The sequence below is a fragment of the Berghia stephanieae genome, chromosome 2, assembly GCF_034508935.2.
Source record: "Berghia stephanieae isolate SIO BIC M18660-M18661 chromosome 2, UCSD_Bste_1.3, whole genome shotgun sequence".
NCBI lineage: Eukaryota > Metazoa > Mollusca > Gastropoda > Nudibranchia > Aeolidiidae > Berghia > Berghia stephanieae.
The window spans coordinates 107,192,684-107,208,584 of NC_088361.1; the positions used below are offsets into that span (position 1 = coordinate 107,192,684).

The 15,901-nt window shown below is 38.2% G+C and overlaps 2 protein-coding genes across 2 annotated transcripts in view; one reads left to right on the forward strand and one right to left on the reverse strand.

The window, feature by feature from the left end:
- Positions 1-6,867: 6,867 nt before the first annotated feature.
- LOC144966188 (ferrochelatase, mitochondrial-like) lies at positions 6,868-11,716 on the reverse strand. The gene is made up of 2 exons (XM_078902344.1): positions 11,455-11,716; positions 6,868-8,945 (listed from the first exon to the last, which is right to left on the reverse strand). The coding sequence occupies exons 1-2, from the start codon at positions 11,483-11,485 to the stop codon at positions 7,678-7,680; spliced, it is 1,299 nt and encodes a 432-aa protein (XP_078758470.1). The 5' UTR covers positions 11,486-11,716; the 3' UTR covers positions 6,868-7,677.
- Positions 11,717-11,752: 36 nt separating this feature from the next.
- Positions 11,753-15,901, forward strand: part of LOC144964083 (pseudouridylate synthase 1 homolog) — a 31,442-nt gene continuing 27,293 nt past the window's right edge. Inside the window, exon 1 of the mRNA XM_078898023.1 lies at positions 11,753-11,884. The gene's annotated coding sequence lies outside the window, so the exon portion shown is untranslated. The remainder of the gene's footprint in view (positions 11,885-15,901) is intronic.

Genomic DNA, 15,901 nt, shown 5'->3' on the forward strand with positions numbered 1-15,901 from the left:
TAATTGACCAGGTGAAAAGTCTTATAATACCAAGGGGGACGACAAGCATATTAATATTATAACTGTCCGTTAGGAGCCACAGTAATCGGGATACTGTATTTGGTTATAAGGCTTATAAAGCGGAAGTTAATGAGTATTTATTTTAATAAAGCGCCAAATAGAAGTCATAGTAAGTGCCTCTCTGCCCACGATAGGAGGTCAGGAACCCCAACCAATGATTAACTCTGGCTTTCACAATCATTTTAAAACATTGAAAATGGTCGTTGAATACGGAAAGACACTATGGTTTATATTATTGCTCTATAAATATGAAGTGAGGCTGTTGTGATATAGCTGGTGTAATTTTGAATTACAGTTTTGATAGCTACACAGAAAATCATAGCGTGACTGACATAATTATAGTCCCGTACATTATCAATGGCTGCAGATAGAGGATTTGTGCATCTTCGCTCTGTAAGAAATGAAATACTGTAATTCAACTCAATTCATCCGTGACATCATTTCAAGGGTAAAGAATAACTGATTAAGAAGATGATAATTATTAACAATAAAATATGATTATAGAGATAATCTGTATTTTATATACCCTAGTTGATATCTAAGCAGCGACACGTGGGTGATGAGAGACTATTCTGTGTTCATGGGTTATTTATAAGATAGGGATATATTATGAGATAGGGGCAGGGACAGATCAGAACAGGGCTTATTTTTCCGGCATTTTAAATCATCTTTGGGCTGGTAAAAAGTAAGGTGACAGGAAAAAGTCTAGATCTGAAGGTTAAAGCACCAAAGTAAAAGAAATACAATGGGGACTGATTCAAATAGATCACAAAAGATTCCACAAGCAATACATCAATATGCCTACATCATCATCCATCGTGGCTTGTGCTCTTGAGCACGTTGCCGGTCAGCTGTCTCCACGAATCACGATCCTTTGCCGTGCGCATGAAATCTGTGTTGCTTTTTAAGTCACATTGGGTGCCTACATAACATTCCCTAAAAGTCCCACTCAAGCAAAAAAATGAGCTTCAAAAAAATTGAGCTTTATATAGAGCAATATCCACTAAATGTGTTCAAAGCGCTTTACAAGGGGTCCCTGACCAACATCAACATTTAACATATAGGACGGGACATGACGCCTGTTAGGCGATATTACAATTTTTCGGACAAAGACAACGCTGTTAACGGCCAGGTTCTCATTTTTACACCTGAGTATGGTGAGAGAATGTGAGTAAAGAGCCTTTTCCAAGGACTCAACTATGCGCCGAGCGCGAGGCTCAAACCCAGGACCTTCCGATCCGAAAGCGAGTGTCATACCACTAGACCACATAGACGCACTGGGCTGGTAAAAAGTAAGGTGACAGGAAACAGTCTAGATCTCAAGGGTTAAAGCACCAAAGTAAAAGAAATACAATGGGGACTGATTCAAATAGAGAACAAAAGCTTCCACAAGCAATCCATCAATGTGCCTACATAACATTGCCTAAAAGTCCCACTCAAGCATAAGCAAAGGATACCAGTATGAAGGATAAACTCAATTGTGTACAAAACACAATATAAAAACCATAATAGTGCATGACAGAGAGATGATTTACAGGATGCGAGAGCAATGAGGAGCTGATATTGGATCTGTCCACCATTTAGTAACCGCTAAGCTGAAGGAGATTGCAAGCAGTCTTGTGCTATGGGAACCACCTGAGAGAACCAGAAACAGAGGCAGGCGGAATAAAACATACATTGACTGTCTACTAGATGACACAGGAATGGACAACACCCGGGAGCTGCGCACACTTATGGAGGACAGGACAGAATGGTTTGTTTTTTTTTGTTTTTAAGGGTTTTACGGCGCTTGCAACACATTAAGGTCATATCAGCGCCAGTAAAAAGGAAGAAAATGGGATAGTAAAAAGTTCTAGAATTACAATTAAAGCACCCAAGAAAAGTAAGACATAGGGGAACTGGGAACAAATAGGGATCAGATGTAGATTCCAAGAGCATACCACCAATGCACTTAGTTTGAGATCACCTATAAGTCTCATCCAGACACAAGCACAAAATCCAACAAAGAGGAATACACTCAAATGCTTGCATTATACATTAAAAATAACAAATATAATAAAACATAACAGAGAGATGATTTACAAGAAAAAAATATCATCTCCCAAAACAATAACTATGCATTTGACTGTTTCCCTCCCAGTCAAGGACTCCGGCCAGGGTCGGGACAATACCGAGCAATCTCACACCCAGACAAAGACAGAAAGCAAGTTGGAAAACAGATATAAGGGGATAGAAGACACGGTAAGTACCTCCCTGCCCACTGTGGAGGTAGGGAACCCCACCCAGGACAGAATGGTGAAAACTTGTGGCTCATGTTGGGTGCCCCAAGGGGCGGCCTAAGTAAGTAAGTAAGCTGAAAATGAAACTCTCATAAGGAAAAAAAACAAACCAGAAATAAATATAAGAACAAAGTTTGACGTCAGAAAGTTTCAATCAGAAGAGACAAGAGAAACCTTTAAAATATCCCTGCAAAACAGATTTTGTGTTCTTCAAACAGAAGATATATAATATCTGAATATGTTGAGAACTCATGGCTAAATTTTTTTAATGTCCTTGTTTGTTCAGGTGAAGATGTTCCTGGAGAGTCATCAGTTAAAAAAAACAGAAAACAAAACCCATACACATGGATGAGAGAAGAAAGAAAAGTGTAGAAGAACTTAAAAAAACAAGGAAACGTGTAATTATCCAAGCAAGGACAAAGAGTCAAAAGCAATAAGCAAACATGGAATAGAACAAAATTGCGAGAGAAATAAAGTAATAATAATAATAATAATAATAATAATAATAATAATAATAATAATAATAATAATAATAATAATAATAATAATAATAATAATAATAATAATAAACAACTAAAGCCAAGAGTTTTCAGCTCATCATCATAGCTTGTCGCTCCATCCAACACCGAACCCACTCCACAGCATCTGTTGAGCAGACTCATGGTCAATGCAGCTGGGTCCATCCTTTGCATTCTCTAAGGATGTGCTCCATCGTCTGCTCTGGGCATCCACATGTACACAAGCTAGTTTCAGCCAGCCCCAACTTTTTCATGCTTCCAGATGTTCTCCCAATTTTTGCCCGTGCTGTATTCAGTGTTACCCATTCATTCCTGGGGAGCTCAGTTCCGTAGGGCAGTTCTTCTCTCGGATCGTCAGCAGCTTCATTTGCATGATTGTCCCACTCCCTCCATGTGGAAAGCCTGTAAACAGCTGCATGGTCAGGGTTGATGCTTTCTTCACTTTTCAGCTCAAACGTGAAGTCTGTCCTACTGCATGAATGTGAAACTTGGAATGCAACACAGGCATGTATAAGGAGGATACAGATTTTTTAAAAAACAGGTGGATGCGTAAGCTACTCAGAATAAAATGGATGGATAGAATTAAGAACGAAGCAGTATGGAAAAGAACACAGCAGAAACCAGTGGGAGAGGAAATAGGAAGAATACGATGGAGGTGGATTGGACACACCCTTAGAAAGACAGTATTGGACTGGAACCCATCAGGCAGAAGATCAAGGGGAAAGCCATGGGGAATATGGAGAAGAATTAAAGAACCTGATATACAGAGAAGTGATAAGACATGGAACGAGATTAAAAAGTTAGGTCAGGGTAGATAAGGATGGAAACTGTTTGTCTGTGGCCTATACCCCGACCCAGGATGAAAAAGGCAATGAATAATAGTAATAATAATAACAATAGATGGCATTTGTATAGCGCATATTCAAATGTGCTAAATGTGCTTTTCATTGGTTGGAAAAAAGTGCATCTCTTGTGCCACAACTCTCAACTCCTGCCCGACACAATTTTACGGCACTGTTCTGAACGACTCCGGGGAACCTTGTCAATCCCAGGAGAAGGAACACTCCAACCCGGCAGTCCCCAGTCCCCAGATGGCGGATAGGGAGTAGCTGTGCAACAGCCCAAATCATGGGAGGCAATTTGGCAAGGCCGAGTACTCATCAGCCACCCTGTGCTTGGGTTACAGCACAAACTGGAGAGACGAATTTCATCAGCCTTGGTTGGCAATTGTCAAGGAGGTCACTCTAAACAAACCAAAAATGTGTAGAACGAACTCAAGAGCCCTGAAAGGCAGCCATTCTAGGAGCGGATCTCTAAACGATCCTGTCCTTCCAAGTCTGGGAGTTGAGCATAATGCTAACGATCCGATCTCATTGTTACAGACACCGACACAGGAACAAAGAACGATAAGAAAGGTAGGAGAGGAGCGATACCACAGAAGTCTGGGTTGGAAGTTCACAAATCGACCCAGAGCACTGTATATATATGACGGATGATGGTCAAAACCGAGAGGAAGCCAGCAACCAGACACCATTGTCTCTTCTTCAACAGAAACAAAGCATTTTACTGGGAACCTGGAATATTAGGACACTCTAAAAAAAATAAAAAAATAGAGCTTTTATATAGCGCAATATCCACTAAATGTGCTCAAAGCACTTTACATGGGGTCCCTGGTCAACAGCAACATTTAACATGTAGGACGGTACATGACGCCTGTTAGGCGATATTACAATTTTTCGGACAGAGACAACCCTGATAACAGCCAGGTACTCATTTTACACCTGAGTACGGTGAGAGAATGTGAGTAAAGAGCCTTTTCCAAGAACTCAACTATGCACCGAGTGCGAGGCTCGAACCCAGGACCTTCCGATCCGAAAGCGAGTGTCATACCACTAGACCACATAGCCGCATCTACCAAACGAGCAAGCTAGCACAGGACACTAATGAAATGAACATATATCAACTGGACATGATGGCAATATGTGAGCCACGGTGGGTTGGCAATGGCCTTAGAAATCTTGCAACAGAACATACAATTATTTATTCAGGAAGAGAAAATGAACTACATTTTAACGGCGTTGCTCTTCTATTATCCAAAATAATTTTTATTTAAGAAAAAGAGAAAGCAAGAAAGACTCTACTAGAATTGAAGCCAATGAGAGAACGATTGCTCAAGGCAAGGTTCAGCTCAAAATATGCTAACTTGACAAAGATCGTCTGTTATGCCCCTCAAGAGAACAAGAGTGAGGACGAGACAGAAAACTTTTATGATAAGCCAAAATCAGACAGTGTAAGAGACTCCAAAGCATGATGATGTAGTTACATTTCTCACTTTTTCTTTTCTTGTCATAAAAATACATGTCTAATGGAAAAAGAAAGGGCTCCTAATAAAACTACCAATTAAAAAAAAAATAGACTACACACACTACAGCAAATGTAGAAGTATTACATTACTTTCAGTGCCATGCCAAGTCCTAACAAGAATTATCCTGGAAAGAATGAGAGGTGCCACAGACAGAACTATTAGTATTAGAGATGAACAAGAAGGTTTTCGAAAAGGCCGATCATGTACTGACCAGATTGCCACTTAAGAATAATCATAGAACAGACATTGGAGTGGCAGTCTCCTCTTTATGTCTGTTTCATTGACTTTGAAAAGGCTTTTGGCAGTCTGGATAGACCAATAATATGGAACATCCTCCTCCATTATGGTTTTGGCAGTCTGAATAGACCAATAATATGGAACATCCTCCTCCATTATGGTTTTGGCAGTCTCAATAGACCAATAATATGGAACATCCTCCTCCATTATGGTTTTGGCAGTCTCAATAGACCAATAATATGGAACATCCTCTTCCATTATGGAGTCCCAAAGAAACTAGTGAAGTTGATAAAAATACTACATGAGGACTTTTCCTGTCAAGTCATTCACCAAGGGAAACTCTCAACCGAATTCCAGGTTTCCACTGGAGTAAGGCAAAGATGCCTCATATTCCCTCACTTTTCTTGCTTGTGCTTGACTGGACAACAAGAGAAGCATTTGCAGACTCAGGGCAAGGAATACAGTGGGACTTCTCCAAAAAGGTGGAAGATATATCTTTAGAGTTTGCAGATGACATTGCCTGAGTGAGTCATCGCATTCAAGACACGCAACTTAAAGCAGACTGCTTGACAGAAACAGCCAATAATGTTGGTCTCAAAATATATGTTGAAAAAACAAAGGTGATGCGAATTAATAACCAAAACCAAATCATAATCCAAATATCAGGATTTCCAAGATGTAAAAGGCTTCACATACTTAGGCAGTAAAGTTAGTGAAACAGGAGGTACGGAAGAAGATATTAAAGCCAGAATAAGGAAATCCCAGTTGCCACTTTGTCGCCCATATGGAAAGCACTAGCGATCTCTATATTCTCTAATGCAATCAAGCGTAGAATATTTGGCTCCAATGTGAAATCTGTTCTACTGCATGGATCTGAAACCTGGAGTCACCCTTACTCACAAAATTCAGACCTTCATTAACAAAAGCCTCCGCGGGATTTTGAAAATCAAATGGCAAGACCACATCTCCAACATAGAAATATGGAGAAGGTCAAACTAAGAGCCTATCAACTCCCAAATCAGGAGGAGGAAATGGAGATGGTTCGGTCACACATTAAGAAGACCAGTGAGCAACATCACCTGTCAGTCCTTTGATTGGAACCCTGAAGGGACATGAATGAAAGGCGGGTGTCAGAAACAGACATGAGGGCACTCACTGTCAGATGAACTGAAACTGGCAGGCCTCACCTGGGAGGCTACCAAGAAGATGGCCAAGGAACAAGTAGACGATGAACGTACGTAAAGGCCCTGTTCCACAAGGAGCGACAAGGATTAAGCAATTTAAGTAACAGCCACGTAAACTCTCTCAAGATTTGGGATTCCATTAATTCCCCTTTTTAAGAAAATATAGTATCATCATACGTTTTAGAGAAGTTAACGTATAAAACTGAATTAAGACATGAAATCAATTGGAATTTCCCATTTACCAAAAGCTTTATTCTGAGATTATCTATTTAGTAACAAACAATTGAAAGAAATCCAACAAACCAGCATAAAAATATAATTCAAATAAATATGAAATTTGAATCATCACAGACAAATTTGTAAAACGAAAAACAAAAAGAAACTGACATTCAAATCATTCAATTAGAGAACAATGAGATGTAAGCTGAGATTTAAAATATAACCCAATCAATGTCTTTACTTTTAAAAACTCAATAAAAGACACCGAAGGAAGCGCATTTGTCTGCTATAACTTGAGGACTGGAACATAATATCTACTTGATATTGAGAGAACAAGTACAATATCTGCCTTATATTACCATCCCCATTGAACAATAAGACAATGATTTGTGTTTTTTTACCCAGATCCAGATGACTAGCCTGGTCTGTGGTTAATCAAACTTTCAACTGAAAGCTTTTTCTGTGAGCATGAAAATCTTTTGAAACAAAATGAAGATCACCAATAATCTATCTTTAGTACGAGCACCAAACATTTGTAAAATCTTTGCTAGCTAAGACTTCTTAACTTTCAATTTTAAAAATAACAGCAACAAACATCAAAATATTCGGAGTAATGATTGAACTTTTCAAATAATTTATGTTGAAATGTCTTTTAGAACAATATTGTATATTCTCTCATGTATCATGCATCTATTTACAAAATTATCAAATAAATTTATAAAAATAAAAGGAAACCTCACCAACAAAGAGAATGAAAGGACTAACAAAAAGCAAATAACTAAATTTATTTAAAGAAAAAAAAGAAAGAAAAGAAACTATGAAGATGAGGCCGGGGTGGACAATTTTGATTTCTGTTCTTCATACAAGGCATCAAGTTGATCCTGATGGTTGTTAAAAAAACTTTTGGCCATTCCACATGTGATGTTGACGCACATGGGGCATCGTAAACCTAACTGGGTAGGGCATGATGTCCTAGAATCAATGTGGTCCTTTACAATGTCAGCCATAGCCTGTATGAAGATGGGGTGATCATTCAAGCTAGCACAACGACGAATGTTTTTCACTCCAATTTCTGCACCTAATTCTTCAGCATATTCCAAATCTAACTCAAACAAAGTTTCAATGTGATCTGAGGTGAAAGCTATTGGGACGAGCAGAATGTTCTTCTTTCCTCTAGCTACAAGACCTTTGATGGCTTCATCTGTTTGGGGAGATAACCAAGCGAGAGGACCTACTTTGGACTGCCACACCAAGCGATAAGCATGACTGTGTCCAAGACCCTCCATTACTCTTTGCACAGTTGCAGCCACTTCTGTTGGGTATGGATCTCCCCTGTTTACAACTTTCATAGGCAAAGAATGGGCAGAAAATAAAATAACCACATCCTCTTGATCTTCTTTAGGAAATTTGACTAATTCATCTTTGATATTTTCCACAAATGCTTGTACCAGACCAGCATGTGTAGGCCATCGATCAATAACACTCCAAACCATTCCATCAGAGCATCCTTTCTTATCGTAGTATCTGTAAATGGCATTAAGGCTGCTTCCTGTAGTAGAGCAGCTGTATTGAGGATACTGTGTGAAGGCAATAGCATGCTTTATCCCATCTCTGGCCATTTCTGCAATGGTATCCTCCGTAAGAGGATGTGCATATCGAAAACCTATGTAATGTTTGTGGGGTGCTGAAGATGGACTGATCTTATCCAAAAGTTCTACCATGCCCTGACCTTGAAGATTTGTCCATTTCTTTATTGGTGAACCACCTCCAATCTTGGCATACTGGGCTTGAATTTTTGGTGTTCTCCTTTTGGCAATCACTGGAGCTAATTGACTCTGTGCTGGCAATGGAATTAAATCTTTGTCGAGAAAGAGGCGAAGTAAAAAGTCATGGACTTCACCTTGGTTTTCCGGTCCACCAAGGTTAAGCATAATGATTCCAGTTTTAGGTTTTTGTTCCGATGCACTACTAGACGCTCTCTGAGGTTGGCCATTGGTGTTGAAAATTCCAAGATAAGATGTTTTGAAAAAAAGAGAACTCTGAGGTCTGAGAAGGTCTCTGCCAATGGCATCAGAAAATGATCCTGTGAAAAGAGAGGGAATTCATTTTGTCACTATCTGAGAGAGAGAGAGAGAGAGAGAGAGAGAGAGAGAGAGAGAGAGAGAGAGAGAGAGAGAGAGAGAGAGAGAGAGAGAGAGAGAGAGAGAGAGAGAGACTTGAACCATGTAAAGTCACTGCAGGTCACTGCCTTTGACATATTTTTCGCTCTCATCGCTATTAAATGCGTAGAATCGTGATGGAAATTAAGAAATTGTTGACTGCATTAAATTGGTATTGATGTCTCTAACTCTAAAACAGTTGTTATGTTTGACAGAAACATTGTTTAATATTTATTTTCTTCTGTTTTATTTGAGAGTATAAGTTCAATTTTTACAAAACTTTAAAATGTTGCTAAATTAATTGTTTAAAATCCACGAAATTTCATCAAGAGCAGCACAAAGTCATAAGAAATCCTCTGAATATGAAATAAAATTCGCCCTATATAGAAATAAAACTTAATACAGCCATAAAATGCAATAATTTAAAGAGCTCAGTGAAAAGCAGCCTTCCAGCGCTGAACACATTACATTTTGTAAATGATGCAATTCTAACAACAACAACATAGAGCATCCTTTCAACTTTCAGTTGTTTCTTGTCTAAAATTTAATTCTTCGTTTATAAATCTTGACAATGCACACATTGAGAGAGAGAAGGAAGGTAAAGTATGGGGGGAGGGAGGAAATATTATATGAATTGTCAGTCCAAATGATGTGTAATAGTAATAAACACAAGGTGGTTTAGCAGAATTTTTAAAAAGCCAGAACTTTCCTTCCAATCAAAATAGACATACAAACTGCTTAGCGTGAATCCTTTTCTATTTATTTGAACTTTTTCATTTTGCCATTTTATTTATGACATTAAATTGCCAGGGGTAAAAATAAACTCTTTAAGTCATTATGCAACATGTTTATTTATATCTTTTCATTTATATTATGTCTCAAACCGTTCTTTATTCTATATATATTAAATCAAAGAGGGGAATTATTTGCATTTGTTTCAGAGAGATATTGGGGATAAATCCAAAAGTGATATAATAGCAAATTATGTTTCTGACGTCGACTGATTTTAATTATGTAACATTTGCATCCCATTATGCAATGATGTGTTATTTTGATCTATTTATCTTCCTCTTTATTAATGTAAATGCATTGTCCTCAATAACGAACATTTTGGTATCGAAGTGGCAATTCGGACTCGAGTCTGAATAGTCTCCTGTGGCTATTCGGACTAGAACTCCAATGTGCGTGCGCATACAGCGGGGATGACTACACAATGAGGACAGCAGAAGGCAGAGGGTGGAACTGATAAAGAAATAGAAAAAGAGTTCAGAAGAAATTCTGTTTTGCCCATATCACACTGCATCAGCTCACACCCCGACTTTGGACTGTAGAAGGATTGGTGCCTGTGTCTCTCACACTATCATAATGTGTTTTCTTTGTCCTGATTTTATTCGGACATCGTGTTATGTTGTTAGAAAAGCGTTTAATTTATACCACAGTTACTTTGACTGACTTTTGTTACTTTTTTCTTTATTATACTCTTTTCTTTTTAATTTCTATCTGGACCCAATTAATCTATGATTTTGTCTTTCTCGTCAAATGTAACGGATTAGACAACCTGTTGATAAAATCGTTATTTTGATTTGCATTAATTTTATGTAATCATCAATAATTATAATATTTAAAAAAAAATAAAATATATATATATATATATATATATATATATATATATATATATATATATATATTATATATATATATATATAATGCCACGGGAGACTATTCAGACTGAGTCTGAATAATCGTTTGATTGTACATGCACGTTGGAATTTGAGTCCGAATAGCCATGGGAGACTATTCAGACTCGAGTCCGAATAGCAGCAGCAGCCTTTTGGTATACAATCTGTTAATATAACTCCATATTGACTGTTTTAGTGATTTTATATTTTAACGGCACACGATTACGATTACATCTTTCCTATGGTAATTTTGGAGTAAAAAACAGTTTGATGTTTCATGGGTGTGGGTATTGATGTTATGCACCTAGGTAAAATACTCACAACATCCACCAGCCGGATATAACATACCAACACGCAAAACTGTATGTAACAATAATAATGATGTTGACGATTACAATAATAAATTATCATTGTTCACAAAATGGAAATTTTCCGTGGTTTACATTACGTGTTTGTAGCGGTCAAACTATTTACACCAAGTAAACAAAATCAGACCAAACCATAAGGGGGGAGGGGGGCAAGCTAAGTAAATTCGCTAAATTTGAAAAATAAAAACTGGCCGTTTTGTAAAAGAAAGACATAGAGAGGTCAGGCCAGGGCTGGAAAGTCGCCCAGAGAATGACATGTCATATACAGTCCACTCAGGGCAATTGTCATTAAATTTAAATTAAAAGTAAAAGTATGTCTGAGATAGGTAGCAATCTACCCGTCATACTCATACAGTACGCCTCTTTTTCTTAAACTCTCTACTTACTTAGCCCGTGAAAAAGTTTCATTGACGCCATGACAACTGTTGCGAAAATGATCACCAGGAGGATCAATAGTTTACAATTGCAATCCGAGCAACAGGCAACAGGTGCAGCTTGTTGTATGCTGACAGTCGGCTTTTCCAGTTAATTGACAATGAAAGCGAAAGTTACATAAACAGAGGAGTAGTTCAAGTATCTAGTAAATCTACAATATGAATACGACTACTACAAATGTTACTGTTACTGCTCAGAGCCAAGGCAAAGACTGGCTTCGATTCCGTAAATTCTGCAGCGAGTATTGACCCTTTCAAAGGGACAGTACTAAAAATATTCGTTGATTTAATCGATTTCCTATAAAAACTGTACTTTCGGTTCTGCCGTCGCCAATGCTTTCTTTGCTGTGTAGATCTAAACCTTTGCTTCACTCTGCTTGTTGTGAGTTGCAAAAAATTGAGACCACTTTTTAAAATGATTATTAGAATAGTATAAGTTATGGAATCCATAATTTATTACTTCTGCCTCATTAAATCAGATTTGAATTCACATTCTGTTTAATTCTTCTTCTTCTTCTTCTTCTTCTTCTTCTTCTTCTCCTCCTCCATCTTCTACTCTTCTCCCTCGACATACATGCCGTCATAACCATCATCATCATCCTAGGGCATTGTTCGTGGGTTTATGTCCCTGATGAGAGAGGGGCCATCATTTTAACTTTTACGAAGTGGCAATTCGGACTCGACTGAATAGTCTCTCGTGGCTGTTCGGACTAAAACTCCATACTAGGCACTTTGATAAAATTTTCAAACTCAAAATATCTTGATTTGACTCAGTCAGGGGGATGGGACTTGAAAAAACATAAAATTTGATACCTTATTTGTTTCTCTACGACCTACGGTTCCAGAGTTATTTATATTTTTCTATTGAAATTTTTTGTCAATTTTACAGAGAGAATCTGTGATCTCACTGCTGCCTCAAAACCAGCATCTCGCGGCGATTGGGAAATTTTGAGTTTTACAGTCAACATGGCCCACTTATTGTTTTCAGTAATTTTGTTTCAATTAAAAAATAATTGGCAAGTGTTAGGTATCATTTTAAACGTCAGAAAATAAGCTTTATTTTCATATAAATCATTTTTATGGATGGAAAGTATGGAAAAAATTAAGGATAAATGAAAAGGGGGAAAAATATGAGGTTTTTGTCCTAAAAAGTGGGTTGATGGCGGAAAAAATAAAATAATGAGCGAGTGTATCAATTTTAATTAAATTTGGCAGAGATATTCTTCAATTAATTGTCTATCGATGTATGAAGTATAATTAAAATGTATCCATAATTTAAAAAGTTCTTATAATTCAAAAATTTATAAATTTTTATTACATAAGCTTTCTGAGAAATACAATCAGGAATTAAGAATTAAATACACCGTTAGAAAGCTTGTTTTGTGCCCTTTATAATGATACCAAAGTTAGTCACATAGGTTCACAAATAACGCCATGGTGACCAAAACAGTAAAGGGTCAAAAATAAAGTTCCAAAAAACGAGTTTCACCTTACAGTGAGCCTATCGGCGGCCACTGGACTGGAGTTATCAAAGTGCCTATCCATACAGAGGGGAATATGAATATACCTTGATACCTTGATACCTCTTCTTCGGGTTGAAGGCTATGCCTGTAATACCCGTTCTGCACTATCTCTGATATATCTACGCGCACCTGCATGGTTGGGGCGGAGCTGGTAACGCTTGTAATGCCAGTGTTTGTCTAACTTGTCTTTGAACTCATTCACTGTCCTCGCTTTAATTACTTCTTCTGGAAGGCTGTTCCAGTTATCTGTCACTCTGAGTCCAAAGGAGCATTTTCTTACATTTAATCTGGCCTGTCTTTTTTTTAATTTGTCGCTATGTCCTCTCGTTCTATTAAATGTGCTCTCTGGTAGTATTTGCTCTCTATCTACTCTATCTTTCTCGTTTATTATCTTATATACTTGTATCATGTCTCCTCTTTGTCTTCTGTAGTACAATGATGGTAGTTTGAGATGCCTCAGTCTATCTTCATATGGTAGATGCTTCAAATCTGAACAAAGCTTCGTTGCTCTCCTTTGTACCCTTTCAATTTTATCCATGTCACCGACATGCTGTGATATCCTCGGTGCATTACCATATTCAAGTGATGGTCGTACCAGAGCAGTGTAGAGCCGCCTAATAATATCATTATTTCTGCTGGTGAATGTCCTTTTAATAATTCCGAGAGTTCTGTTTGCTTTATTTATTGCACAGTTGACATGATGGTGGAAGGATAGTCTGTTGTCTACATGCACTCCTAAATCCTTTTCTACTTCTGTTTCCCCTAGCTGCTGGTACACTCCGTTATCGTCTCTCATTCTGTATGTGTGCTTCGGATTTTTGTAACCAAGATGCATTACGCTGCATTTGCTTGCATTAAACCTTAACAGCCACTTGTCTGACCAGTCTGATAATTTGTCGATATCATCTTGTATAGTATGTCGGTCACTTTCTGTTCTTACAGGTCCAAACAACTTTGTATCGTCAGCAAATATTCTGATCACGTTATTTACAACATCAGGTAGATCATTGATGAATACCACGAATAATACTGGACCCAGAACACTCCCCTGTGGAATGCCGCTGGTGACATCCGACCACTGTGATGTGTGCCCGTTCAGTGAGACTCTCTGTTTTCTGTCGTGCAGGAAGTTAGATATCCATTCGTTTATCTTTCCTCTGATGCCATAGCTATGTAGTTTTTGAATGAGCCTTTCATGGGGTACAGTGTCAAATGCCTTTTTAAAGTCGAGGTATACCGCATCCATCGGTTCTCCCCTATCCAAGGCGTCTGTCCATTCATCAATGCAGGTAATTAGTTGTGTTATGCATGATCTCCGAGGCACGAAGCCATGTTGCTCATCACAGAACAGATTGTTTGTGACCATATGCTCCATCACATGTTCCTTAATTATTGCCTCCATCACTTTGCACGGAACTGCTGTCAGACTCACAGGTCGATAATTGCCAGGAGTGGTTCTATCACCTTTTTTAAATATTGGAGTAACCTGTCCAAGTTTCCATTGTTGTGGCAAGTTCCCGTTGTGTAACGACGTTGTGAATATGATTTGAAGCGGTGTGGCAATTTCATTCGCAATTTCCCTTAGCACTCGAGGGTGGAGTCCATCAGGTCCTGCTGATTTGCCTGGGTTAAGCTTCATAATATTTTTCAGTATGTCTTCTTTCTTTATAACTATACTGACAAGTGCCTCGCTGTAATGTCTTGTCTCCAATGCTGGCACATGGTCAGTGTCCTCATGTGTAAATACACCACAGAAGAATTTGTTCATTATTTCTGCTTTTATAATGTCCTCGTTTTGCAGGTCTCCATTACTGTCCCGCAGATCACCTACCCCGCTTCTTATTGTTGTTCTCGATTGGGTGTATTTCCAAAAGGCTTTTGGGTTTTCTTGGATCTCATTTGAAATACTCTCCTCAAAATCGCTCTTAAGCTTCCTTGTGTAACTTTTCAGTGTATTTCTGGCGTCACAATACAAACTGTAATCAAGGCTATTTCTGGTCTGAAGGTATCTTTGCCATGATCTGTCTTTAGTCTTGATAAGTCTAAACCCTTCTTTGTTCATATATAGATTTCTTTTTCTCTTTCTTTTAGTGTCGTTAGCCTTGTGCACAGGTATGTATTGCTTCATCGCGGATTCTAATATATTCTGGAAAGTGTCCCAATCCTCTTGCTCACTACATTCATTAAGTGTATGGGCCCAGTCTATGCCACCAAGATATTGTCTCATTCCTCTGTAGTCCCCTTTGTCATATTTGTACTTCACGGTTTTACTTTCAATTGCCTGTGTTTGACATGTATAATCGAATATGATGGTACAATGATCACTGCTGCCCACTGGGGCCAGATACTGGGTGTTATTCACAACATTCTCCTCGGATGTTAACACTAAATCTAGTACTGATGGTTGTTGGTCCCCCCTATATCGTGTTGGTCTTTCGATATGTTGTGTTAAGAAACAGTCCATGAGGCATTCTGTAAATAAATCACTGTCTGAACCTTCAACTGTAGCTGCACATTCCTCCCAGTTTATATGGGGATAATTAAAGTCCCCAACAATTACTAGGCGCTCTGGGATCATATCTACTATGGCACGTAACATATTTTCCAGGTTTCTATTATTTTCATAGGTGCTTGACGGACTACGATATATGCATCCAAACAGAAGTTTATGTTTGTTTCCAAGAGAAACGTTAGCCCAAACACATTCAGAAAAGTATTGTGTACTTGTACATTTGAATTCCGCCACGCTAAGTTTAGTGGAAAAATATATACAGATTCCTCTCCCATCCATTTCTAGATTATGAATTGGGGTGTGATAACCCTCAATACATATCTCTGCCTCTGTGAGGGTGGTTTTACTGTACTTCGGTTTTACT